Raw genomic sequence first — 26,185 nt, 5'->3', positions numbered from 1 at the left:
TAATTAAAACCTGAAGGTACTGGGCTGGAGAGATGGCTCAGAGGTTAAGAGCACTGGCTGTTCTTCAAAAGACCTGAAGGTTCTTGGGCTGGACAGATGGCTCAGTGGTTAAGAGCTCTTTCTGCTCTTCCAGAGGCCCTGAGTTCAATTCTCAGCAACCACATGGTAGTTCACAACCATCTTAATAGGACCTGATGCCCTCTTCTGGCATGCAGGTATATATGCAGAGCACTCATACATAAAATATAAGTAAATAAAAAAAATTTTTTTTTTATTTAAAAGAACCTGACAGGACTATTTTTTGTTGTTTTCTATTTTGTTTTTGAGACAGGGTTTCTCTGTGTAGCCCTGGCTATCCTGGAACTTGCTCTGTAGACCAGGCTGGCCTTGAACTCAGGGATCTGCCTGTCCCTCCCTCCCAGTGTTGGGATTAGGGGTGTGTGCCACCAGTCTGGTGAAGGTACTATTAAAATATAGGAACATAAGAAGATGTGTTGGATCTGGGCATGGTAGCACATATCTGCATTCACAGCTATTTAAAAGATTAGCCTGGAACTCACTGTCTTGCCTTGGCTGACCTTGAGATCACCCCTGTAATCTCAGCACCTACAAAGCTGAGATTACAGGGGTGTGCCTCACATCCAGCTGAAGTCTTTCACTTGCAGTTTGTTTTCTTACTGTTGTTAGAGCACATTCTGCCTGGATTGTTTTGTAGGTTCACTCAGCTGTTGAAGAAATGGATGGATTAGATGATGTTGAAAACAGCATGTTGTATTATAATCAAGCAGTCATTCTTTATCATCTGCGGCAGTATACAGAGGCCATATCTGTTGGTGAAAAACTTTATCAATTCATAGAACCTTTCGGTATGTTATCTGTTGAGCCAGAAATCTCGTCCTCTCTTACTTGGAAAATTCTCTAGTGTTTTTATCTAGATGACCTAAATTAGAGCTGTATGTCAGCATTTAAAGGGACTAGCTGGGTCAGTAGAGTGCTTGCCTTGCAAATGTAAGGACCTGAGTTCAATGCCTAGAATGCACATAAAAGCAGCTGAGCATAGTAGTGTATGCTTGTAATACAGTGCTAGGGAAGCAGACACAGGTGAATCCCGTGAGTTTGCTGGCTAGATAGCCTGGCCTGCTAACACGCTCTAAGCTATTGAGATACCTGTCTCAGAAAACTAGAGTCAACCTGGAGAGATGGCCTAGTAGTTAAGAGCATTGGCTGTTCTCCTAGGACAAGTTCAATTCCCAGCACCCACATATCTGCTCATAGTCATCTGACGCTCTCAGAAGATCTGCTGCCCTCTTCTGGCCTCCTCAGGCATCAGGCATGCACATGGTGCACAGACATACATGTAAAACAACTGACATGAACAGGTACTCAGGAGCAACCTCCCAGATTCCTCTGTCCTCCACACATTCACCTGCATACCTGAGTACATACATATAAAATGACCAAAAATAAAGCTGTTTCAACCTTTCTAAATTTGATCTTAGACTAGATAAAACTTCTATGACATTTAGAGAAGTCCAGTTTCTTTTTGCACTCCTTCTCACCTGAGTTTTAAAGGTGCCCCACATGCTGTCACATGCCTGTAATCCTAGCATCCGGTGAGCCAGTTGTTCAGGGTCATACTCTGACACACACTGGGTTTGAGGCCAGCCTGGGTTTCATGAGACCCTATCAAAAAGGAAGGAAGATGGGAAGAGAGAGAGAAAAGGAGTGAACTGTTGGATAGTAGAAAGACGTTTGTCTTTTCTTTGCTATTAAATACTCCCTTAATGACCTGGAGCCCTTTTTCCCTTAATGTACATAAAAAAGATTGGGAGGGTTGGAGAGATGGCTCAGTGTTTTGGAGTACTTGCTGCTCTTGTAGGGAATCTGCTTTTGGTTCCTAGCCCTACATTTGGCCTTAGCGTGCACCAGGCATACACATATATACACACAGACAAAACACTTATGTGCATAAAGTAAACATTTTTTTTTTTTTTCGAGACAGGGTTTCTCTGTGTAGCTTTGAGCCTTTCCTGGAACTCACTTGGTAGTCCAGGCTGGCCTCGAACTCACAGAGATCCGCCTGCCTCTGCCTCCCGATTGCTGGGATTAAAGGTGTGCGCCACCACCTCCCGGCTAAAGTAAACATTTTTAAAAGACCATTTTGGAATATTAGAGGACAGGGTAGTATTTTATTTCTCTGTTGCCCTGCTGAAATTTCTGCATGCAGAGAGAGCTAATATGGGTTTGTGTTTGCATTCTGATGCTGACTTAAGAACTGGGAAAGGCGGGGGCTGAGGGACAGGAAGGAGCCAGCAAATGAACAATGGGCTGGTGTGTGATTAGAGAGCACCAGTGCTCTCCAGTCCACAAGGAGTCTCCTCTTTCTGTTAGATCAGTCCGTTAAGGAGACGTCCAAACTCCGGTGGTCTCGTGGTGGTACAGCAAGTGGTGGAGTGTGGTTATGCCTGTGGCCCTTGGGAAGAGGATCTGTAGGGACCCTTTGACAATTTGTTGAGCAGTTGATAACTGACTCTAGGGAACCATTTTGAGTTCACCTGTCTCTCAGTTCTGATGGTTCGGTGACTGGTAGGCTGGCCAGGAGCGAGGCGGTGGTAGGGATGTGTGACAGGGATGAAGTCCCTCCATGAAGCTACATGTTAGAATTGGTTGGTCCCCACTGTGTGCTAGAAAGCATTGGCGGTGCTTTTCTGAACTCTGCCAACAGTTCACAAAATGCTGTTAATCTCTACTGTGACTAAGAGAATATAAAATTCAGTGTAAGTCATTTGGATTGATTTAGTTTTGTGAGAATTACTGTGGGTACTTTAAATTTTCTATTTAAAAGTTTCTGTTTATTTATATTTTAAGTATTTTTTAAAATTATATGTGTTGGGGGTGTGTCTGGGGGAGGGGTGTGCACATGGGTACAGATTCCCGGAAGTCAGGTGTTGGGTTCCCTTGAGCTGGAGTTACAGGCAGTTGTAAGCTGCCTGATGTGGGTACTAGGAACTTGGTCCTCTAGAAGAGCAGCAAGCTTTCTTAACCTTTGAGCCACCTCTCTAGCCCCTTACTTTATTTTTTGAGACAGGATCTCACTGTGTAGCTCTGGCTGTCCTGGAACTTGCTATGTGGACCAGCCTGGCCTGGAACTCAGAGATCTGCCTGCCTCTCCTGAGTGCTGGGATGAAAGGTGTGCACCACCGTGTGCAGTTCAGGTTTTGCTTTGTACTAGTTGGGTTTTGATTTTATTCTGAGCAGTTTTGGGTTCATAGCAAAATAGAGAGGAAAATACCGTTATTTCCTATTGCCCTCCTCATCAACATTCATACTCCCCATAATGGCTGCCCCTCACTGGTAAGGATCAGTGTGCTTGTTACTTTGGGTGAGCCACACTGACATACCACAGTCCCACAGAGTCCGTAGCTTACATTAGGATTTACTCCTGGTGTACATTCTGTAGATCTGGACAAAGTACCTCCCCACTGGGGTGTTCTCCAGAGGACAGTCACTGCCCTTAAATAAATGCTGTTTCCTGGCTGTCTTCTCTCCTCTCCCCCACACACTTAGCTTTCTGCCATCTTTATAGTTGTACTTCTAGAGTATCCATCCAAGTTGGAGCTCTTCATATAGCACATTTATTGAGTACACAGACAAATAGCTTTGGAGTGTGGGGGTATTACAGTGAGCTAAACAGAGGAAACTGTTACCCTTATCACTCTTATTGGAGAAGGTGTAACACAGACTTATAAGGTAGTTGAATGCTGTGGAGTAGTACTAAAATCAGGTAAAAGGGTAGAGGCTGATGAAATAGAGACTTTTAGATGCAGTAATCAAGCAAAGCCTCTGACCCTCCATGCATACTCTGTGGTACACATGTGCCTGGAGAAATGCACATACACACAAACACATGTAAGTATGTATGCACGCATGCATGCACGGTCACACTAAAATAAATACAAATTGGAAGTTAAGTGATATGCAGAAGTCACTGTGTATTCGTAAGTAATAAAGCAAGTGCTGGAATTGAGGCTTCTTCCCACTGTGTGGCTGGCTTTATAAAGACTGTCCAAAGAATGCTCGGTCACTGACTCCCTGAAAGAGGCCTGGAGACCCCAATAGAACAATGGCAGTTCTGGGATAGCATGCTGCTTTCTTTCATGGCTTTAGTGACATCCATAATTGGAGTGAAGATGTGCGTTGTTTTGCAGAGCTGTGTCCTGTTTAAGAGTAAGCAGAGGTATATGCTCAGCCTTGGATTATAACTTTTCCTGTTTGTGTGTTTGTTTTGCCAGAAGAAAAGTTTGCCCAAGCAGTGTGCTTTCTGCTTGTAGACTTGTATATATTAACCCACCAAGCTGAGAAAGCTCTGCATCTTCTTGCTGTCCTAGAAAAAATGATTTCACAGGGCAGCAGCAACAAAAATGGGAAGAACGAGGTGAGTTCCCAGGCGTCGGACCGAAGCTTAGAAAGTGTGACCCATGTCTGTCGTGTGAGATAGTGAGTGTCCTAGCAGCTTTATGGAGGTGTGATTCACAGAAACTGTACTATCTGTCCAACCTTGTAAACTGCCTTTTAAAAACTTCATTTACTAACATCTGCATAGTTTACATTTTCAACCCCAACACGTGTATTAAGAGATTGCAGCCTAATGCTCTTAGCATTCTCCCTAAACTTTGTTGCATTAATATTTCATTTTCATATTTGATACTTGTATTTGGTGAAGTAGATCTTAGTTTGGTAGATGTGTATATGTGTGGTAGGTTCTAATCTGACAGTAGGAACACTGCAGTCCTTGTCTTCAGGGCCCTCTGCAGGGAAGGGATGGATGGAGTACAGTGAGCTCATGAGTAGGAAGGAAGAAAATTAGAGAAGTCTCCAGGAATTGAGTGTCTGATTGGAATATTCAGTCTGATAGTCAGAAAGGGAGGGCTGGAGTAAGTAACTGTCGTGGGGAGAAAACAGCACAAAGGGGCTGAATCACCGTGGTACTCACATGAGCAGTGTCTAAGACGTGTGGAGAGCTGCCAGGGTGAGCTCACTAGAGTGCAAGTGGGTCCGAGCATAAGGAAGGTGGGAGACAGTGTTTCCTTGGGAAGTTAGGGGTCAGTGGTGCTGGCAGTGTTTATAGCAGAGAAGGGTGTTAGAAGAGAAAGGTGTAAGAAGTCTTGGGTTTTAGAGAGAGATTGTCTGAGTGGCACCCATGATTTAAAAGTGGATCCATGGTTATGCTCATCTGTGAGTTTCCTGTTAGGAATGCCACACTGGCCCTCAGTCCCTGGGAGTGGACTCTGCAGCAGGTTCGATTTGAAAATGGCCTCTGGGCACTTGATTTGAGCACTTTGTACTTAGCTCACTTGGAAATCAGTTATGATGATAACTCTTTGATCAACTCTGTTTCACTATTGTACAGACTGGCAATAATAGCAACAAAGATGGATCTAATCCTAAAGCTGAGAGTGGAGCTCTAATAGAGGCTGCAAAATCCAAGATACACCAGGTAGTGTATATTCAAAGGGTGGGCGTGCACTGAGCAGTGTGAGAGGCGCACAAACACTAACTCAAGGCAGTATGTTTATCAGCTTGGAAGGCTTGTAGTTTAGAAGTACAGTTTTCCCTCTAAATACATTTTGCTTGAGATACATACAATATAACTTCTTTAAGTTACTGTATAGAACTTTGAAATAACCTAGAATGCATGGTAAGTCAATATATGGAATTTTAAAATTATGCAGATAAGATAAATTATGCAGATTTGGATTTGTAGGTTTTTTGCTCAGGAGTAGAATGATTGCCTACAACGCATGACACCTTAGATTCTGTCCCCAGCACCACAAAACCAGAATGGAAACAGATATTTAATTTAAAGGTCGCATTTGCATGTGGCTGGCATCTGACTGTGTTGTGAGCAGAGGAGATTGAATGTCCTGCGCTGGGAAGCAGAACTTGAGCATGTGTAAATGACCCCCCCTTACATTCCTCCTTGACAGCACAAAGTCAGAGCATACATCCAGATGAAGTCCCTGAAGGCATGCAAACGGGAAATCAAGTCTGTCATGAACACGGCTGGGAATGTAAGTTCTCCTGGACTTTCCTCGTGGTTGCCACTTTCTGGCTTTCGTAGTTAGACTTCGAGGATCTATCAGTTTTCAGTGAGGGGGTGGCTTAGTGGTAAAGCGCATGTCTGTAACCCAAGTTCTGAGGGGGAACAGGAAGATTCTGGACTTGCTGGCTTCCAGCCTGCCACTGAAAACACAGTCTTCAGGTTGGAGGAGAGCCTGTCTCAACAGAACAGGGGAAGGGGGTGGGACACCTGCCCTCTTGTGGCCTCTTCACACGGGCTCATGCACCTACACACATACAAATAGATAAATAAATCTTGTTTTTAAGAATTGGTGGTGGGAGCATGCACCTTTAATTCAGCACAGAGAAACTCTGTCTTGAAGGGGAAAACAAAAAACAAAAAACACCTAAATAAATAAAATGAATTGATAATTCTTGTGCAGTTTACTGCTTGTACCCGAGGCCATGAATACTTGGCTTGAAAGTGCCTCCGCCTAGAATAATCCCTGAGACTATGATTTCTTAGTGACCAGAAGACCTCTGGGCCAACAGAAGGCTGAGCAGAGAGAGAAAGAACTAGGCCATCAAAGGAGAGAATGTTTGTGAGCTAGTGAGTAAATGCTGGGATGGAGATTTTCAAAGTACAGTGTCCAGACCTCTGTGTGTATTTGTACTCTAAATCAGTACTCTCTGGAGGCCCCTAAGCATGAAGATTTAGTAAAAGTGATCTGAAATCCAAAACAAGAATTTTGGAATAGAAAGATTAGGGCCTACAAACAAAACTTTCTGTTTGCGCATTCTTCCTTTCATACAGTAACAGTTTCCTTTTATACTTGGGAGAATAACTGGTTATTGGGTATTAGGTGAAAGGTGAATTGAATCCTAAGAGATGAGAAAGGTTGGGGATAGCTCATTGGAAGAGCACTGGCTAGCGTGCAGTCCTTTGTAGTTGGTTTTTTCACTGTTTATTCTTTGGGGGCTGCCACCCAGCTCCCAAATAAATAGATGGAGACTTATTCTTACTTATGAATACTCAGCCTTTGCTTGGCTTGTTTCTAGCCAGCTTTTCTAACTTAAATTATCCCATTTCTCTTTAGCTCCATTTTGCCTCTGGACTTTTTACCTCTCTTTATTCTATATGTCTTTCTTTCCTTCTTACTCCAAGGCTGGCTGGGCGGCTGGGCCCTGGTGTCCTCCTCCTCTCCTCTTCTCGCTCCTCCTCCTTCTCCCAGACCTAGATTTCTGCTCCTATTTATTCTGTCTGCCTGGCAACCCTGCCTATCCCTCTCTCCTGCCTAACTATTGGCCATTTAGCTCTTTATTAGACCAATCAGGCATTTTAGGCAGGCAAAGTAAACAGCTTTGTAGAGTTAAACAAATGCAACATAAAAGAATGCAACACATCTTTGCATCATTAAACAAATATTTCACAGCATAAACAAATGTAACGTATCTTTAATATTCTACAACAGTCCTTCCCTTGGTTTAGTCTTAAGTTCATAAGAGCAGGCGCGCGCGCACACGCGAACACACACACACACACACACACAAACAGGATACTGTTCTATCACTTTAGAAGTGAAGGCAGGAGGATCAGGATTTTAGGGCCAGCCTAGGCCACAGTGAGACCATCTTAAAAACAAGGGCTAGAGGGTTGGGGATTTAGCTCAGTGGTAGAGCGCTTGCCTAGCAAGCACAAGGCCCTGGGTTCAATCCTCAGCTCCCCCCCCAAAAAAAACCCGAGGGCTAGAGAGATGACTCAGCAGTTAAGATCACTCACTGCTCTTGCAACATGAGTTTGGTTCCCAGCACCCACATCAGGCAGATCACAGTTGCCTGTAACTCCAGATCCAGGGGATCTAAAGCCCTTTTCTGACCTCAAAGAGTACTGTACTCTAGTGCCCAAACTACCACTCACATAGACATATAATAATTAAAAATGAAATCTTGAAGTGACAATAACAAAAAAGATATCCCTCGATAGTACATACGTAAATAAAAAACCTGGGTGTTGTGGCTCAGAGTTACAGTACCAACGCTTGGGTGGTAGAGGCAGGAGGATCAGAAGTTCAAGGTCATCCCAGCTATAATTCCAGCTCCAGGGGACACGACACCCTGTTCTGGTTTTCGTAGGCATCCATACTCAGTATGTCTGCCCCCACCCCAGACTCCCCACACACATCAATTTTAAAAAAGTAACTTGTCTTTGTCTATTGCTGTGAAGAGACACAATGACTCAAAGCAACTTCTATAAAAGACGGCATTTAACTGGGGCCAGCTTATGGTTTCAGAGGGTTAGTCCATTATCAACATGGTGGGGAGAATGGTGGTACACAGGCAGACGGGCACTGGAGATGTAGCTTCAAGTTCTGCATCTGAATCCCCAGGCAGCAGGGAGAGAGAGACACTGGGCTGGCTCAAGCTTTTGAAACCTCAAAGCCACCCCCAGACACACTTCCTCAACAAGATCCCACCTCTTAATTCCTCTCAAGTAGTGACACTCCCTGATGACTAAGTATTCAAATATATGAGCCTATGGGAGCTAATATTTTTCCCCCAAGACAGGATTTCTTTGTGTAGTACTAGGTGTCCTAGAACTCACAGAGATATGCCTGCCTCTGCCTCTCCTGGGATTAAAGGCATGCCCAACCGTTGTCCGGCTTTTGGGGGCCATTCTCATTCAAACCACCACAATCTTTTTTAAAATCAAAAAGAAATAAGGAAGATCACTCTCCAAGTTACCTTTCTACTGCTGTGAGGAGACACCATGACAAAGGCAACTTACAAGATGAATCCTTTAATTTAGGGGCTCATGGTTCCAGAAGGTTAGAGTCTGTGACCATCATGGCAGGCAGGGAACATGGCAGTTAGGCAGACATGACACTGGAGCAGGAGCTGAGAGCTTACGTCTGATCCACAAGCATGAGGCAGAGAACTATCTGTGAAGCATGGGGGCTTTTGAAACTGCAGAGCCTGGCTCCGGTGACACACCCCCTTCAACAAGGCCACACCTCCTAATCCTTTCCAAATGGTTCCACCAACTGGGGACCAAGTTTTCGAATGTGTGAGTCTACAGGGGCCATTCTCATTCAAACCACCACAATCATCAATTTTGCAATAACCCTTAAAACAAAAGTCATAGTTTGTGCTATAAAATTGACTTGCCATTAAGCCAGGCCCAGGGTTCTGTGCTTATATCCCCAACTGCCTAAGAGGCTAAGGCAAAAGATCACTTGAACATAGACCATGCTGGGCACAGGGAGACTGCAGTGAATGAAAAACAGTCAGGTGATACTCTGAACTCTGTTCTTAAGCACATGTGTTATAATATTTGTAGGTGGACACTTCACAGGCTGTTCTCTGCAAGGTCAGTCTTTCCTTCCTTCCTTCCTTCCTTCCTTCCTTCCTTCCTACCTTCCTTCCTTCCTTCCTTCCTTCCTTCCTTCCTTCCTCCCTTCATCGGACACCAGATGACCTGGGAATTGAACCCAGTTCCTCTGGAACATCAGTCAATGCTCTTAACCACTGAGCCACCTCTCTCCTATAGGTTTTTAGTATTTTAAATAGCAAGGTCCATGAAGCATTGAGAGATTGTTTTCTGTGACGTGATTCAGCTGATTGATTTATGTCCTAAACACTTCCATGCACAGCAGTGTAGTCCCGATCATGCAAAAAAAGAACTGAAAACAAATTTTAAATCACTTTTATATTTCCTTTGCAGTCTGCACCCTCCCTGTTTCTTAAAAGCAATTTTGAGTACTTAAGGGGCAATTATCGGAAAGCAGTGAAGCTGTTAAATAGTTCAAACATTGCCGAGCATCCAGGCTTCATGAAAACAGGTAAGAAAAAAACCATAAAGTTTTTGGTTTGGGTTTGGTTTTTCAAGACAAGGTTTCTCTGTGTAGCTTTGCGCCTTTCCTGGATCTCACTCTGTAGACCAGGCTGGCCTCAAACTCACAGAGATCTGCCTGCCTCTGCCTCCCGAGTGCTGGGATTAAAGGAGTGTGCCACCACCGCCTGGCGAAAATTGTAAAGTTTTAGTTGGTCTACTCCTTATTGCTTGGGGTCCCCGCACCTCCCCCCACACCAGTCTTTTTGAAGTGATTTTTGTTCGTTTTTAAGTAGAAATGTTCTAAGTCTGGTATGGTGACACACTAATCCCATCACTGGGTATACTGAAGCAGAGGAGTCTCCAATTTGAGGGCAGCCAAGCTGCCTTTCAAAGCTCTGTCTTAAAACAGGGTCTTCCTATTTCTTCCCGCAAAAAAAATTGTTCAGATTTTGCCTTGTAGTTTGTTTCTGCATTGAAAGAGGGCTCATCACATCTTTGCTTTCCTTTAATCTTACCTGTTCCTGGTCCATGTGTGTGTGTGTTCGAATGCTTGTGTTCTTTGTTTTGGATCCTGTTCAGATGTATACATACTACATAGCCTCTACCTGCAGACGTGCTAGACCTTCCCCCAGGATGCTGTCTGAGTTCACTGGAGAATGGAGAAAGGCAGTTCTACTCTGGTTTCCTCTTGGACATTCTTTTTTTTTTTTTTTTTTTGGTTTTTCGAGACAGGGTTTCTCTGTGTAGCTTTGTGCCTCTCCTGGAACTCACTTGGTAGACCAGGCTGGCCTCGAACTCAGAGATCCGCCTGCCTCTGCCTCCCGAGTGCTGGGATTAAAGGCGTGCGCCACCACCGCCCGGCCTGGACATTCTTTTAAACACTCACCCCTAATCCTCCTGGGTTTGTTTAGCTTTGTGTCTTGTAGCTCATGTACCCTGGCTGGACTTGCTTATTTAACTCGGTGTATCAAGGATGACCTTGTTTTGTTTTGTTTTTATCCTCTTACCTTTCCGTCTGCAGTGGTAGAAGTACAGGCGTGTGCCACTACCTGTTAATGTGGTGCTAGGGACTGAGGATGTGCACGGGCTTGTGAATGCTAGGGAGCACCCAACCTATTAAACCACATCCCTAGCCTGTTCTCCTGAATCCTGTTTCTAATGTTTTTATTGTCATGGTATAAAATGACCTCTCAAATCACAAGTACACTCTGAGAAAACAGCAGAGGTCAAGAGCTGGACGTGAAGTGGGTGTTGAATCAAAGTTAGGGCTCTCTGATAGGAAGGTTTCTTTTTTGTTTTTATCAAGACAGGGTTTCCCTGTGTATCCCTGGCTATCCTGGAAGTCACTTTGTAGACCAGGTGGGCTTTGAATTCAGAGATTCGCCTAAGGTGTGTGTGTACCACCACCACCATGCAACTTCTAATGTTGAAATCTTTGTTTCCCTTATGTAAACTTTAGTTTTTGCTACTGATAAAATACGCTTATTAAAGAATATTTGGAAGATAGAATCTAGCTTTAATTGCCCATAATGTCATTCCTAGAGTCAGTCTGTTTAAGCATTTTAGTGTGCTTACTATTCTCTTTTGTATGGTTTTTCTTTGAGATAGGGCTTTGCTCTGCAGCCCCGGCCAGCCTTCCTCATCCTATCTGTGGTCAGACCCAGAGTCTGATTCATGAAACTGAATTCCCAGTCCCCTTCTTTTCCTTTGGATACTGCCGCCTTGTTTAAAACTCAGAGCATAGCCAGATGGTGGTGACGCACCAGGAGGCAGAGGCAGGCAGATCTACAGAGCGAGTTCCAGTAAAGCCAGTCTTGAAAAACAAAAACAACAACAACAACAACAAAAAAATACTCAAAGCATACACCCTTGGTATTTAGCAGTGAAGATCCTGTTACCAACTTGTCATAATCTGGCATTTTGTGTTGTGAGTATAAAGCATGGTTTGTTTTGAGACAGGGTCTCACTGTGTAGCTCTGGCCAGCCTCAAACTCAGAGATCTACCTAACTCTGGCTCCCTAGTACTGAGACTAAAGGCATGAGCCACCACAGCCAGTCTCACATAGACCAGGCTACCATTGAACTTGCTGTGTAAGCAAGGACAACCTTGAACTCTGACGTCACTGCCTCTACCTCTCAGGTGCTAAGATACAGGCACGTGCTCCTTCTCTGCCACCACAAAGCTTTGGTCAATGGTGAAAGTGAAAGCTAAATCTGGGTTATTGTCATTATACCAAAGTGAAAATCAATCAAGGTAAAGGATTAAAATGTAAAAATAAAATTGCAGAAGGAGACTGGTATGAATATTCTACTTTGTGGTGAAGAAGGCTTGCTTGAACATTATCCAAAATCCTAGTCCCATAGAGTTTGGAGAGATAGCTAAGGAGTTTGACATCCCCCCCCACACACACACACAAAGATTCAGTTTTTATGATTAAAAACACAAATATACACATACATTACAAGATCAAGTCACAAAAAAATGACAAATATTTATGGGCATGAGTATTTGAAACAGACAGAAGGCTTCTCTGACATACAAGTCAAGGGGCAACTGATAGACCAGATGAGATAATACATAAACTAAGAAATAATGCCCATTTGGGTGTGGCAGATGACGCTTGTAATCCCTGCACTCAGGAGGATGAGGCAGAAGTATTTCCAAAGTTCAAAGCCAGCTTCAGCTACCTAGTGAGTTCTAGGCCACTAGGACCACAGTGTGAGACCCTCTCTCAAAATAATGAAAATAGTGCTGGAGTTGCAGTTCAGCTGGTAGAGTGCTCACCTGTCATGCACAAAGCCCTGGGTTCATCTCTAGTTCCACCACACAAACCAGGTGTGCTGGTGCATGTCTGTGACCCTACACTTTAGCAGGTAGAGGCAAGAGAATTGGGTCACTCTCAACTGCATAGAGAGTTCAAGTGAGGCCAGCCTTGCTTACACAGGGTCCTGTTTCGGGTGGTAAGTAGTATGATGGATGGACAGAGTAAATAAAGAGTGGAAACTTAAGCTTCAAATGAAACAGGGGTTGTATACGCTGTGTTCTCTTTTGGTTTGTTGTTGTTTGGGTTTTTGGGGACAGGGTTTCTCTTTGTAGTCCTGGCTGTCCTGGAACTCAATTTGTAGACCAGACTGACCTCTGCCTCCCGAGTGCTGTCTACTCTGTTCTATTGCATACATTTTCCTTACTGTTCTTCACTTAATATATTTTAGCTGTTTCCATGTGCTTGTATATGTTCAACTCAATACCTTGTACATGCTAAGCCAGTTCTACCATTGAGCTTACTCATGTTTAAATTGCTTCACTGTTTGCAGTTTGTACAGTATTTCACTGTGGATGTATGGCTTATATAGTAAGTTTTTTATTTTTTGTCACTTGCTAGAAATAAGGTCAGAAAAAAATATGCAAGGTTGTTTTAAAATAATATTATCTGCCAGAAAGAGTGTTTGTGTCACCCTCTCCAGTCCTCATGACTTACACCATGCCTCATGAACTGTGTCCTTCAGCAACCAAGTGACATTCCAAATAGGTTAGTTGGCTGACAGCAGCTAGGTCTGATTTTTATAGGAAGGACTACAAAAACAAAATTCTGTGGATAAAGTGGTTTGTGTTGTTTTCAGGTGAATGCCTGAGGTGCATGTTCTGGAATAATCTTGGTTGCATCCATTTTGCCATGAGCAAGCACAATTTGGGGATTTTCTACTTTAAGAAGGCTCTGCAAGAAAATGACAACGTCTGTGCCCAGCTGAGTGCAGGTGGCACTGATCCAGGTAAGCGGCACTGGGAACTGCAGTGTCCTACCTGAGAAACACATGACTGAGATAGCAAGCGTGGAGGAGGAGACCTGGGTGTAGGGGGTATAGTCAGGGCTCAGAGATGAGACAAGATGTCATAATACAAGGAGTAGCAGTCATCCCATCAAGGGTGCAGACAATGTGGACAGACTTGGCTCTGGAGACTTTTAGTAATTATTGCCGCTTGATATTAGAAAGCTAAGAGAAATTTTGAATTACCAAAAAATGAGAGCTGGGGAAATGGCTCAGCAGTTAAACAAGAGGAGCAGACTGGAGCCCAGAAATGACATAGATGCTGTACGCCCCTGGCAGCTCACCTGCACTTCCAGCCTTAGAAAGCAAAGGGGAGATCCTGGGGCAAGCTAGCTAGTAAGTCAGCTCTATCAGCGAGCTTCCGTTTGATTGAAAGACTGCCAGCAAAAAGAAGACAAGAGTGACTGAGGGAGATTCTTGACCTCAAGCTTAGGCTTCCACACACACCTGTATACACATGAAAACATACAAGCATGGGAAAAAAAAAGACAAAAAATTCAGTTACTTCAGTTTGTTTGGATTTGAATCAGTAATCCTACATGGTATGTCAATCAGTTTTAATTAGTCATTAAGATTTTTCGACTGTCAGGGCAACATTATTGTAAATTGTTGGCAGAACTTCCCAAGTGATGGATTGGTGGCATCTGACAGCCTTAAAGCATTGCTAGTTTGTTATTTAACATTCAGATTATATGAATCCTTGATCAGAAATACTTAAAATCAAGCAATTTTCTAGTTTTTAAAATCATAAGCATGTATTTAATTGATGAAAAAATATATTCTGAGTTGGGCATGGTGACACATGCCTTTAATTCTAGCACTCAGGAGGCAGAGGCAAGCAAATCTCTTAATTCAAGGTCAGCCTGGTCTACAAAGTGAGTTCCAGGACAACCAGGGTTACCCAAAGAAACCCTGTCTTGAAAAAAACAAAGGAAGAAAAGAAAAATACATCCTAAATGGCATGGTTCATATTGTAGACTGTGAGTCACTGAAAAGGAGCTGAAGCAGGGCAAGGTGCTATAGGCTTGGGGAGCCAGGGACTCTCACTGACTTCTGTGCCTCCCGGAAGCAACGTTGACGGAAGAGCCGACCCAAGCAAGGCCATCTTGGTTCCTGCTAGCACAGACATCTGACGTGACTGGCAGATACTTGTAGGGTTAAGCATGGAGAGACCACCTTGGAGAGAGCCATTGATTACAGTTTCAAATTGTGGTTGTTGGTTCTGACATACAAGTGTTTACTTGGGAGAGCAAATGCCTTTGGTGCAACTCACTTTAATGATCTACCCTCCAATTTTTATTGCTAGGTAAAAAGTTTTCTGGAAGACCCATGTGTACATTGCTAACCAACAAAAGATATGAGCTGCTATATAACTGTGGGATCCAGCTGCTGCACATCGGGAGGCCTCTTGCTGCCTTCGAGTGTCTGATTGAAGCTGTTCAGGTTTATCATGCAAATCCTCGTCTTTGGCTACGGCTGGCTGAATGCTGCATTGCTGCTAATAAAGGGGTGAGTGCTACTTGTGTTTGAACCTCTATTTCTCCTCTCCAACACTTTTACACAGAAGCTAAACATACTTGAGAGTCAAAGACCTCACTTCCTTTCACCCTCCCTGAATTGACAGAGAGTCTTCTCTTAGCAGTTCGAGGTTGGAATTAGTTTCAAAACATCATGCTTAGCTCTGATTCTTGGCCAAGGTGGATGCCAATGAGAAGACTCTGTGGGAACAATGATTGCTCCTGCTGGGCCCGGCCTGTGCCCTTTGCAAGCATGAGGAGACTGTGGATGAGAAGCTAAGAGACAGTTGGTTCTGCTAGACAATGGACAGGGGTACACTGAACAGCATTCCCTCCAGTGGAGCACATGACAGTCATGTCCTCGCTGACACATCAGTCCCCAGTGTCTAAAAACAGGCTGCTCTACATTGTTATCTCTATATTGGTAGCAGCCTTCCAAATCGCTGGTTGAGAGAGGTCAGTGAAAAGTGGGGGAAATAAGAAATGCCAAGTTCCCCTCACCCCTCTTCCCATGTTCCCCAGGTGTGGGAATGCTACAGCAGTTGACTTCCTAAGGCCTTCCCTGGCATGCCTGCCCACCATAGGTTATGTAGGATAATGAGGTTCTTTACTGAGCAGCAGTTTCTGAAAAGCAGGCAAAAGAACCAAGGGGTTTAAAAGAAGCATGTATGCTGGGCAGTTTTTGCATTCAGTATTTAAGTATTGATGGCTTGAATACAGTAGAGAAGAGATTAATGATGCTCCTGAAAGGCAGCTTTAATGTACTTTACTTTCCATGGCATGGGGATGGGGGGAGTGTGTGTGTGAGTGTGTGTGTGTGTGTGTGTGTGTGTGTGAGAGAGAGAGAGAGAGAGAGAGAGAGAGAGAGAGAGAGAGAGAGAGAATGCATGCATGTACACATACTGGTTCAAACTCAGAGCCTTGTGCATAGTAGGAATGTATTCTACCACTGAGCTTCTTTGGGGATTTTCATTTTAAGATGTATTTTTATTTATGTGAGTGTTTAGCCTACATATATACTGTGCACCACATGTGTGTGCAATGCCCACAGAGGCTGAAAGGAGCATCGGAGCCCCTGGAAATTGAGTGCCATGTGAATGCTGGAAACAGCCTGGGCCCTCAGCAAGAGCAGCAAGTGTTCCTAACCATTGAGCAGTCTCTCTTGTACTTTCGTTTTTTAAAAAGGACTTGAATGTCAGGTGGTGGTGGAACACACCTTTAATCCCAGCACTCAGGAAGCAGAGGCAGGTGGATCTCTGTGAGTTAGAGGCCAGTCTGATCTACAGAGTGAGTTCCAGGACAGCCAGAAACCCTGTCTCAGGAAGAAAAAAAGACTTCAGAGTAGGGACAGGAGATTTAGCAGTTCATGGTAAGATCATCCTGAGCTATTTAAAAACCTGACTCAAAAACAAAAGACAGCTTTCTTATTTGAATCATTTTTAAATTAACTGATAAATTCTAGACAGATTTATACCTGTTTAAAAAAAAAACTTGTTTGAAGCCAGGCAGTGGTGGCACATGCTTTTAATCCCAGCACTTGGGAGGCGAGGCAGGCAGATCTCTGAGTTCAAGGACAGACTGGTCTACATAGTGAGTTCCAGGACAGCCAGGGCTATGTAGAGAGACCTGTCTCTAAAAAATCGAAAAAATAAAAAAATAAAAAATAAATAAATAAATAAAGAAGAAAGGAAACTTGTTAACTGGGCCTAGGGACTGGAGAGATGGTTCATTAATTAAGAGTACTTGCTGCATTTCCAGGGGGCCTGAATTAGATGCCCAGCATGCACACAAACTGCCTGTAATCCAAGTTCTAGACTCTAGAATCTAGACTGGATCTAATGCTTTCTTCTAGTCTCCTTGGACACTGCACTCATGTGCATAAACCCCCACTGAAGCACACACAAATACACGTAATTTAAAAATAAATGTAAATGAGTCTCTAGGAGTCACTTATCTTCTTAATCCTTTAATGAACTTGATTGTGAGGCCCTTTTGTGTTAACTAGAAGGAGAGAGTGATTACGGAAGTATTTGTGCTTAGAGAAAAGGCTCCAGGGCCAAGCTGAGTTCTGTATTCGTGCTGGCTGGCTCCAATGTGCTGCTTGCTGTAGAGGAGATTCAGGGTGTCTCATATGATAGTGATGCTAATTAGTGAGATGGAAGGAGAGGTGTGTGTCACTGCTGTTAACCAAGCTCCTGTGGTGAAGTAATTTGTATCTTTAAGTGTTTGTTGGTTTTATGGATTAAGGCTTTAAATTGCCTAGAAGGCAAGAATTCTACCTGTGTGAACTCTATATGTAGCTTGTGAGATTATTTCTGGTGATGTGATTACTACTTTAGAGGGAAAAGATGCTGGACAAGGTGGTACCTATAATCTCAGCAGCTGGGAGGCAAGGACAAGGCGGGACCATCACAAAGCTGGCCTGGTCTACATAGCACGTCCCAGGGCTGCTAGGGCTGCATAGTGAGACCTTGTATAACAGAAACACATGGGTCGGGAGAGTGAGGGGCCCGGGGTACCTGGAGAGATGGCTCCAAAATGAACCGGTTGCCACAGTAAACATGAGGACTAGGGTTTGGCTCCCCAGCACCATGAAAAGGATGAGTACAGTTCCAGAACTGGGAAGTCAGAGATGAATCCCTAGCCAGCCAGATAAACTAGCCTTACAGCCAGCCCAGGTTCTGTTGAGAAACTCGGCCTCAATAAATAAACAGGAGGTGAGCCGAGGACAGCTCCACATGTTACCCTCGGTTTCCAGAGTCACACACAGGCACACATGTGCACTCGTGTAGCACGAATCTTAACAGGTCTTATTAATAAAATCAAACCTGGAGCCAGGTATTGGGGTGAACACTGGAAGATCAGAGAAACAGAACAAGCCACAGCTACCTTACCTCACCAATTCCTCAGCTGATCCTGTTTTCTCAGACTAGATGCCTCTCAGGTGAACTGTGCTGCTCAAAAGCCTAAAAGCTTAACCAACCTAGCTCCTGGTTTTCACCCCTTGTATACCTTTCTGCCCTCACTTCTTGGGATTAAAGGCGTGAGTCACCATGCCTGGCTGTTTCCAGTATGGCTTTAAACTCACAGAGATCCAGATGGATCTCTGCCTCTGGAATGCTAGGATTAAAGGCGTGTGTGCCACCATTTTCTGGCCTCTATATCTAGTGGCTATTCTGTTCTCTGACCCCAGATAAGTTTATTAGGGCACACAATATTTTGGGGAACACAATATCACCACCCACATGTGTCACACATACAGATACACAGGAAGGGGAAATGCAGCCTCACAAAATGGCTGTAGGAAGTTGAAGCAGTAGGATTGCAGGTTTGAGACCAACTTGAACTACGTAACAAAACCCTGTATCCTAAATACACACATCCACATATTCAATAAGTGTAAAATTTGGTGCTAGAGATGGACGCTTGATTCTCTTGCAGAGAACCCAGGTTAGGTTCCTAGTGCCTAGGAACTAGGCACTGTGGCACACAACAGGCTGTAGTTCAGGGAGTCTAGTGCCCTCTTCCAGCCTTTGCAGGCATCAGGCACACACATAGTGTACATACATGCCAACAGGCAAGCACTTATGTACATAAAATAAATACATTTATAAAACATAATCATTGTAAATTAATTGATCATATTTTGTGTCATTTCTTATAGTTCCTTTAAATTTTATTTGAAATATTTTTTGTTTTGTAGACTTCTGAGCAAGAAACTAAAGGTCTTCCTACCAAAAAGGGAATTGTACAGTCTATTGTTGGTCAAGGATATCACCGTAAAATAGTTCTGGCATCACAGTCTATTCAGAACACCGTCTACAAGTAAGTATTTTGCCATGAGCCAGTGTGTCTCTGTAATAACCCTGTTCACACTGTGGTCTTAATGGGAAGTAGCCTGGGGTTTATTGGGTTTTACAGGAGGAATTACTTTGTGATGACTTTTTTTGCTGCATCGGTAAACAGACCCACAAACAAATAGACCCATACTGAGTAAATCCACAGTGAGTTGATGTGTCTACTGTAATTATGATTTAGTGCTGTGGTGGTGCTGAAACTGTCTATATCCTGAGGAAGCAACCTCTTCATTGCTGTGAATCAGAACGTCCAGAAGAGGGCATTTGGTGTCTCCGTTGTAGATCACACTGTTTCCAGAACAATTGCCTACACTCCTCACCCTTGTCTGTGAGTCCCCAATCATGGAGTCAACCAGCCTCTGATTGAAAACATCCACAAGCAAAAAAATTATAACTGTATTGAACATATACTGTCTCAGTTCCTTTTTTGTTTTTGTGTTTTGAGATAGGGTTTCTGTGTGTTGCCCTGGAACTTACTTTGTAGACCAGGGTGGTCTCGAACTCAGAGATCCACCTGCCTCTGCCTCCTGAGTGCTGGGATTAAAGGCATGAGCCACTACTACCCAACTCCTTTTTTTTTAGATTTATTTATTTTATGTGTCTGTGTTTTGTGGGCATGTATTTATGTGCACCACATGCATGCTTGGTTCCCATAGAGTTCAGAAGATAGCATTGAGTCCCCTGGAACTAGCGTTAGATATGGTTGTGAGCCATCATGTGATCGACAGGAATCAAACTGTGTGAGAACAGCCAGTGCTCTTTTTTTTTTTTTTTTGGTGTTTGGTGTTTGGTTTTTTGACACAGGGTTTCTCAGTGTAGCCCTGGCTGTCCTGGAACTCACTGTGTAGACCAGGCTGGCCTCAAACTCACAGAGATCCACCTGACTCTGCCTCCGAGTGCTGAGATTAAAGGGGTGCTCCACCACCACCCGGCCAGCCAGTGCTCTTACCCACTGAGTTATTTCTTCGGCTTCCCACCACCCCTCTTTGCATTCTTACAGCACCTGTTCTGACCTTTATTCTCCTGGCCTCGTCCGTAATTCCTCTCTTGCCTTAATATTGACAGTGCAAAGTACTTGAGTTTGTTTGATGTATGTATTTACAGTCCTTTGTGGGGTCTTTTTTGGTGTTTTGAGACAGGGTTCCTCTGTGTAGCCCTGGCTGTCCTAGAACTCACTCTGTAAACCATGCTGGCTTTGAACTCAGAGATCCGCCTGCCTTTGTCTCCCCGGTGCTGGGATTGAAGGGTGTGTGTTTGTCTTGTTCTTTGAAGTGACGGGCAGTCTTCAGCCATTCCTGTAGCCAGTGTGGAGTTCGCAGCCATCTGTCTCAGAAATGCCTTGTTGCTCTTACCGGAAGAACAGCAAGACCCAAAGCAGGAAACTGGTTCCAAGAACAGCAGCAGCCAGCTGGGAGGGAATGCCGAGAGCAGCGAGGGCAGCGAGACGTGCAGGTACCCTTCCACCCACCTCCTGTCTTGTGTCTTTCTACTGCTCTGGTAAACACTATGACCAAAAGCGACTTGGGAAGTGTCTTACTTAGTGTTCTGTTGCTGTGAAGAGACACCATGGCCACAGCAACACATATTTAATTGGGGCTTGCTTACTGTTTCAGAGGTTTAGTCCATTATTGTCATGGTTGCACGCAGGCAGACGTGGTGTTGAAGAAAATGACTGAGCGTTCTACATCTGGATCCACAGGCAGCAGGAAGAGAGACACTAGGAATGCCTTGAGTTTTTGAACCCCAAAACCCATCCCCAGTGACGCACTTCCTCCAACAAGGCCACACCTCCTAACCCTTTGAAATAGTACCACTCCCTAGTGACTAAGCGTTCAGATATGTGAGTCTGCGGGAGTCATTCTTACTCTCACACCACAAGAAGGGAAGGGTTTGGTCTTGGTCATAGTCCATCATTGAGAGAAGGCAGGAACTGAAGCAGAGTTCAAGGACGTGAGGAGAGTGCTTTGAGACAAGAGAGAAACGAACTTGGGGTGTGGGCTCTTTTAGTTTTTAAAGAAGCAGCTTTGAGGCCAGAGCCAGGTATGATGCGCACATCTGTATTCCAGTTCTGGGAGGCAGGAGGACAAGTTGGGTACCAGTCTGGGTTACATAACAAAATCCCGTGAAGTTATAGGAAAGAAAAGAAATACCTGTAGGTTAACAGTGGGGGTATTCAAAAGTCTTGTGGGTGTTAGAGACAGCATTTCTTTTTCACTTTTATTAAATATTAGGAGCCACGTTAGGCCAAGGTGGCACATGCCTTTAATCTCAACACTTGGGAGGCAGAGGCAGGCAGATTTCTGTGAGTTCCTAGCAAGTTCCAGGACGGCCAGAGCTATATAATGAGGTCCTGCCTCCTCCCAAAAAAAGGGATCAAGCAAGGTGGTTTCATTAGGTAAAGGTACTTGCTGCTAAGCCAGACAACCTTAGTTCAGTCCCCAGGAGCCACCTGGTAGAAGGAAAGGACTGACTCTTCCTCAAGTTGTCCTCTGACCGCCGTGTGTACGCTGTGGCATGTGCGTGGCCACACGCATACACATGCACACATTTTTTTATATATATATATATATATTAAATGCCAGCTGGGCGTGGTGGCACATGCCTTTAGTCCCAGCACTCAGGAGGCAGAGACATTTGGATCTCTGTGAGTTAGAAGCCAGCCTGGTCTACAGAGTGAGTTCTAGGACAGCCAGGGCTACACGGAGAAACCCTGTCTCCAAGAAAAAGAAAAGAAAACTACTTGCTTTTTTTTTTTTAACTCTTTTCGTTTCTGTTTTTATGTTGGTCTAGATCTATAGCCCAAGCTCAAGTCAGCTTCAAATTTCCAGTGAGCCTTCTGCCTCAGCCTCCTGAGTGCTGGATGAGAGGTACAAGCCACCATGCCCTGTGGTCCTGTGTGTTACCTTAAACCCATGTCTCCATTCCAACACCTCCTTTCTTGATTATAATTTTTTTAAAGTATTTGTTACAGAAATTTTGAAACAAGGTCTCATATAGACCTGGCTGACTTACTGTGTAGCTGAGGGTGACCTTGAACTTCTGACCCTTAGGCTGCTATCTCACATATACTGGGATTAAGATACACACCATCATGCCTGGTTTATGCAATGCTGGGAATGGATCCCAGGGCTCCATATATGTTAGACAATCACTCTATCAACTGAACCACAACCCCAGCTTATTTACTAAAGAAATTTTGGAGCAAAACTAAAGTGTGAAGATACTTATGTAGTAGAGATGTTTGCGGCTAGAGATTTCGTAGAAGTGCTATTGTATACTAGGGAAAATGCAGTAGTGCATTGGTGTGGTGAAGTAGGGAGAAGAAAACAGATTGCATACTGGTTTGTTTCTTTTTCTGTCTGAGCCTTTCTCTATTTCAGCAGTAAAAGCCATGATGGAGATAAGTTCATTCCAGCCCCACCTTCTTCTCCGCTGAGGAAACAGGAATTAGAAAACCTAAAGTAAGTATCTGATGCAGTGAACATCCATGGAGGTGAGCGTCCTGGCTTTCACCTCTGTTACACCACTGTCAGATGGTGAGCCACACGCCTGCACCATTGTCTGGACTGCTCCATAGCACCATCTTCTGGCTCTATTGTCCTGCTGACCTAACAGTCCTGCCTTTCCCTTTCCCCACCTCCATGCTGAAGTTACAGGGTGTGCAGCCATGCCTGGCCTTTTCCATGGCTGCTGGGGATGCAAAGTCAAGTTCCCATGCCTGCACAGCCTGTGCTGTTACCCATGATGCTGGGGATGCCGTCAGGGACATGTGCATGTTGGGCAAGTGCTTCATCATTACCATGGAGCTAGGCTCCGCCTCTAGTCACGGATCCTGATTGGCTCTTATCGTATAACACCTTGTTCTCTGAAAAAGTAAATTTTCCAGTGAGCTGAACAAAAAGCGGGTTGGCTCATAAAAAAGGGTGACTGAAGAAAACAAAGATAAAAGTCTCAGAAATAGGAGCTGAAGAGATGGCTCAGGGCTTAAGAGCACTAAATCTACCAAATACAGTTGGTTGGTTGGTTGTATGTTGTCGCTGAACCAGCAAGATGGCTTAGCAGTAAAGGCTTTTCCCCACCAAGCCTGATGACCTCAGTTTGATCCCCACACCCATGAAATAGAAAGAGAAAGGAGTTGTATGAGTTGTCCTGTGGCCTCTACACTTGAGTGCCTATGTGAATACACATGCAAATTAATACAGGTGTAAAAATAGAAAAAAAGCTTAAGAAAAAAAAAGCTTTACATTCCACTTAGAGTCAGATATGGTGGTCCACACCTTGGATCACAGCACTTAACAGGAGCCAGGAGGATTGGGGTTCAAAGCCAGCCTCTGCTACATTGTGACTTTGAGACATGTTTGAGCTTTTAAAAGAAAAAAAAATCCACTTGTATAACTAAAATAAAGTCACTATACTACATTTTTGTCCCAAATGGAAAAGCAAAGTGAATTTTATAAAACTCGCTGGGTGCCGGGCGGTGGTAGCACACACCTTTAATCCCAGCACTTAGGAGGCAGAGGCAGGAGGATCTCTGTGAGTTCGAGACTAGCCTGGTCTACAGAGTGAGTTCCAGGACAGGCTCCAAAGCTACACAGAGAAACCCTGTCTCGAAAAAACAAAAACAAACAAACAAACAAAAAATCTCGCTGGGTTTGGTGTAACTTATACACATGCATGTGAGTTTCACCCGGAGCAGCCTCTGAGGAAACTTTGTAACCTTGCCCCAGATACTTCCCTTTACGTATGTCTGACAAAGTTTACACTTAGCTATTTTGTGTGTGTGTGTCCACACAGAGCCCTGGAGGTCAGAAAACATCTTGTCAGAGTTTACTCCCTCTTTTCACCATGTGGTCTCAGAGACTAAATTCAGATTTTCAGACTTGATGGCCAGTGCTTCCCCCACTCAGCCGCCTCACCAGCATTTGTGTGTTTGTGTGTTTGTTTGCTTTGAGGTGGCTTGTGTAGCACAGGCTGGCCATGTGGCCAAGGATGATCCTGGTACTCCTGCCTCCGTCTCTTGACTGCTTGGATTGATTATAGGCATCCAGCAGACACCAGACCTACCCTGCACTGTAGTAATTTCACTTCCCTTCTGAGAATGAGCCTGAGAGAAGGGCAGATACAGCCGAGTGAGGCCTCTCAGTTTTCCATCTTTAACGGTGCAGTTCTGCTTTCCTTGTGTCCTTGCGGGACAACTGGTGATTTTCAGAGAAAATAGAATTACTTCTCTCTTTGTGTGGAAAGAGGCATGGGATGTCCATAGAGAAGTCCATGATAAAAAAAGAGGCAGAAACAGGGTCTCCAGGACATACTAACCTTTCCCCTGTGGAGGATGTGGGGAAGAGGAAATGTAGCAAGCTCAGGAGCTCAGGGTGCAGACAGCAGCAGTAGGTACTTGGAGACACAGTGGGGTGTGTTGAGGGTGTGAGGCAGGAGACAGACGTCTTCTAAAGAGCCTGAGCACCTCGTGTCTTTGTCGAGATGGAGATCATAAAAGACTTCATCGTTTTCTGACTTGACTTCTTCTATGTGGTTGAAAATGTGTAATTGGTGTGAAGTTTACTTTTGATAGACCATTGTGTTTGACCCCTTGTGCTCAGTTACACCAGAGGCACCAGTGCAGGGCCATTTCCTATTTCCAGCAGAGCTGCTGTGGACAAGCCATCCAGACCGTCTGTAAGACATGTGATCAGTCTTTCCATTTGCACATAAAGGAAGACGAGTCTAAAAAACTCACTCTAGCCGGGCAGTGGTGGCGCACGCCTTTAATCCCAGCACTCGGGAGGCAGAGCCAGGCAGATCTCTGTGAGTTCGAGGCCAGCCTGGTCTACAGAGTGAGTTCCAGGAAAGGCGCAAAGCTACACAAAGAAACCCTGTCTCGAAAAACCAAAAAAAAAAAAAAACTCACTCTAAGCAAGCTAAAGACAGGTGACACTGGGCTGGGGGTGTAGTTCAGTCGGTAGAATGCTTTCGTGGCTTTCGCAGAGTCCTGGGTTTAATCCCCAAAACCAGCCATGGTAAAGTGGTAAGTGTTTTCACTTCTCCCAGTATGCCACCATTTGTGATTTGAAAGTAAAACATCTCCCATAGACTCATGTATCTGAACGCATTGACCTCAACTGGTCTAGAAGGTGTACATCACTAGATGTAGGCCTTGAGAGTTCTTAGCCCGGCTTCCCTCCTTTCTGCTCTCAGGAGTAGGGGTTTCCAAATGGGGATTTGGCAGGCAAATAGGCGGGGTTACAGAAGCAGAGGTATAACGTTAGTCATAACAGCCTTCTGAAATAAAGACAGGGGTGCTAGATGGTCATAACAACTGTTTGAATCTCCTGGAACAGGAGTACAGAACCATTTGTAGTTAAGATTACAGATGGGGCTGGGCAGTGGTAGCAAACACCTTTAATCCCAGCACTTGGGAGGCAGAGGCAGGTGGATCTCTGTGAGTTTGAGGCCAGCCTGGGCTAGTTCCAGACTGCCAAAGAAGGCTACACAAAGAAACCCTGTCTTAGGGAGGGAAAAAAATGTAGAAGAAGAGGAAAGATTACAGGGTCATAGCCCAGTCCTTCAGAAACAGGTTTAACCACAAACAAGAATGAATCTAGTTTGTTTTTACCATAAGATGGCTTCAAGCCTGAGATAGAGGCGGGCTGGTTTATCAACAATCACCTGTAATTCCAGTTCCAGGGGATCTGATGCCTTCTGGACTCTACAGACTCACTCCTGCATGCACGTGGTACACATGCGTACACACACATGCACATAAAGTTAAATAATAAAACAACAACAAGGAATACTGTTATTGCTGATCGTGGATGGGCTGGGGTGAAACTTGGTAGCCTCTGTGTCCTAGGCCTTGTATTCTATGCCCATCACCTCCAAAAACTTATTTGATGTTTAAAATGAGTAAGAGAGCCAAGTGGTGGTTGGTGGCGCACACCTTTAATCCCAGCACTCAGGAGGCAGAAGCAGGCACATCTCTGTGATTTCGAGGCCAGCCTGGTCTACAGAGTGAGATCCAGAACAGCCAGAACTATAGAGAAAAACCCTGTCTAGGGGTGGGTGTAGGGTGGGGGGGGGTGAAGAGATGAGAT

At 44.4% G+C, this 26,185-nt stretch overlaps 1 protein-coding gene across 10 annotated transcripts in view; it reads left to right on the top strand.

Moving 5' to 3' along the window:
* The window catches only part of Cnot10 (CCR4-NOT transcription complex subunit 10), a 63,139-nt gene that overhangs the window by 17,485 nt on the left and 19,469 nt on the right, over window positions 1-26,185 (top strand). For 4 of the 10 annotated variants that reach the window (XM_052723271.1, XM_052723244.1, XM_052723287.1 and 1 more), the window contains 10 exons: window positions 716-866; window positions 4,293-4,435; window positions 5,411-5,497; window positions 5,988-6,071; window positions 9,782-9,899; window positions 13,514-13,663; window positions 15,027-15,229; window positions 18,941-19,062; window positions 20,367-20,546; window positions 22,475-22,555. In XM_052723271.1, coding sequence (XP_052579231.1) covers window positions 716-866; window positions 4,293-4,435; window positions 5,411-5,497; window positions 5,988-6,071; window positions 9,782-9,899; window positions 13,514-13,663; window positions 15,027-15,229; window positions 18,941-19,062; window positions 20,367-20,546; window positions 22,475-22,555 — 1,319 coding nt within the window. The remainder of the gene's footprint in view (window positions 1-715; window positions 867-4,292; window positions 4,436-5,410; window positions 5,498-5,987; window positions 6,072-9,781; window positions 9,900-13,513; window positions 13,664-15,026; window positions 15,230-18,940; window positions 19,063-20,366; window positions 20,547-22,474; window positions 22,556-26,185) is intronic. The other 6 variants (XM_052723280.1, XM_052723251.1, XM_052723296.1 and 3 more) reach the window with 4 other exon arrangements.

This window comes from Peromyscus californicus, unplaced genomic scaffold, assembly GCF_007827085.1.
Source record: "Peromyscus californicus insignis strain IS unplaced genomic scaffold, ASM782708v3 Scaffold_11__1_contigs__length_118956290, whole genome shotgun sequence".
NCBI classification, from domain to species: domain Eukaryota; kingdom Metazoa; phylum Chordata; class Mammalia; order Rodentia; family Cricetidae; genus Peromyscus; species Peromyscus californicus.
This window is presented reverse-complemented; position numbering and strand designations above follow the sequence as displayed.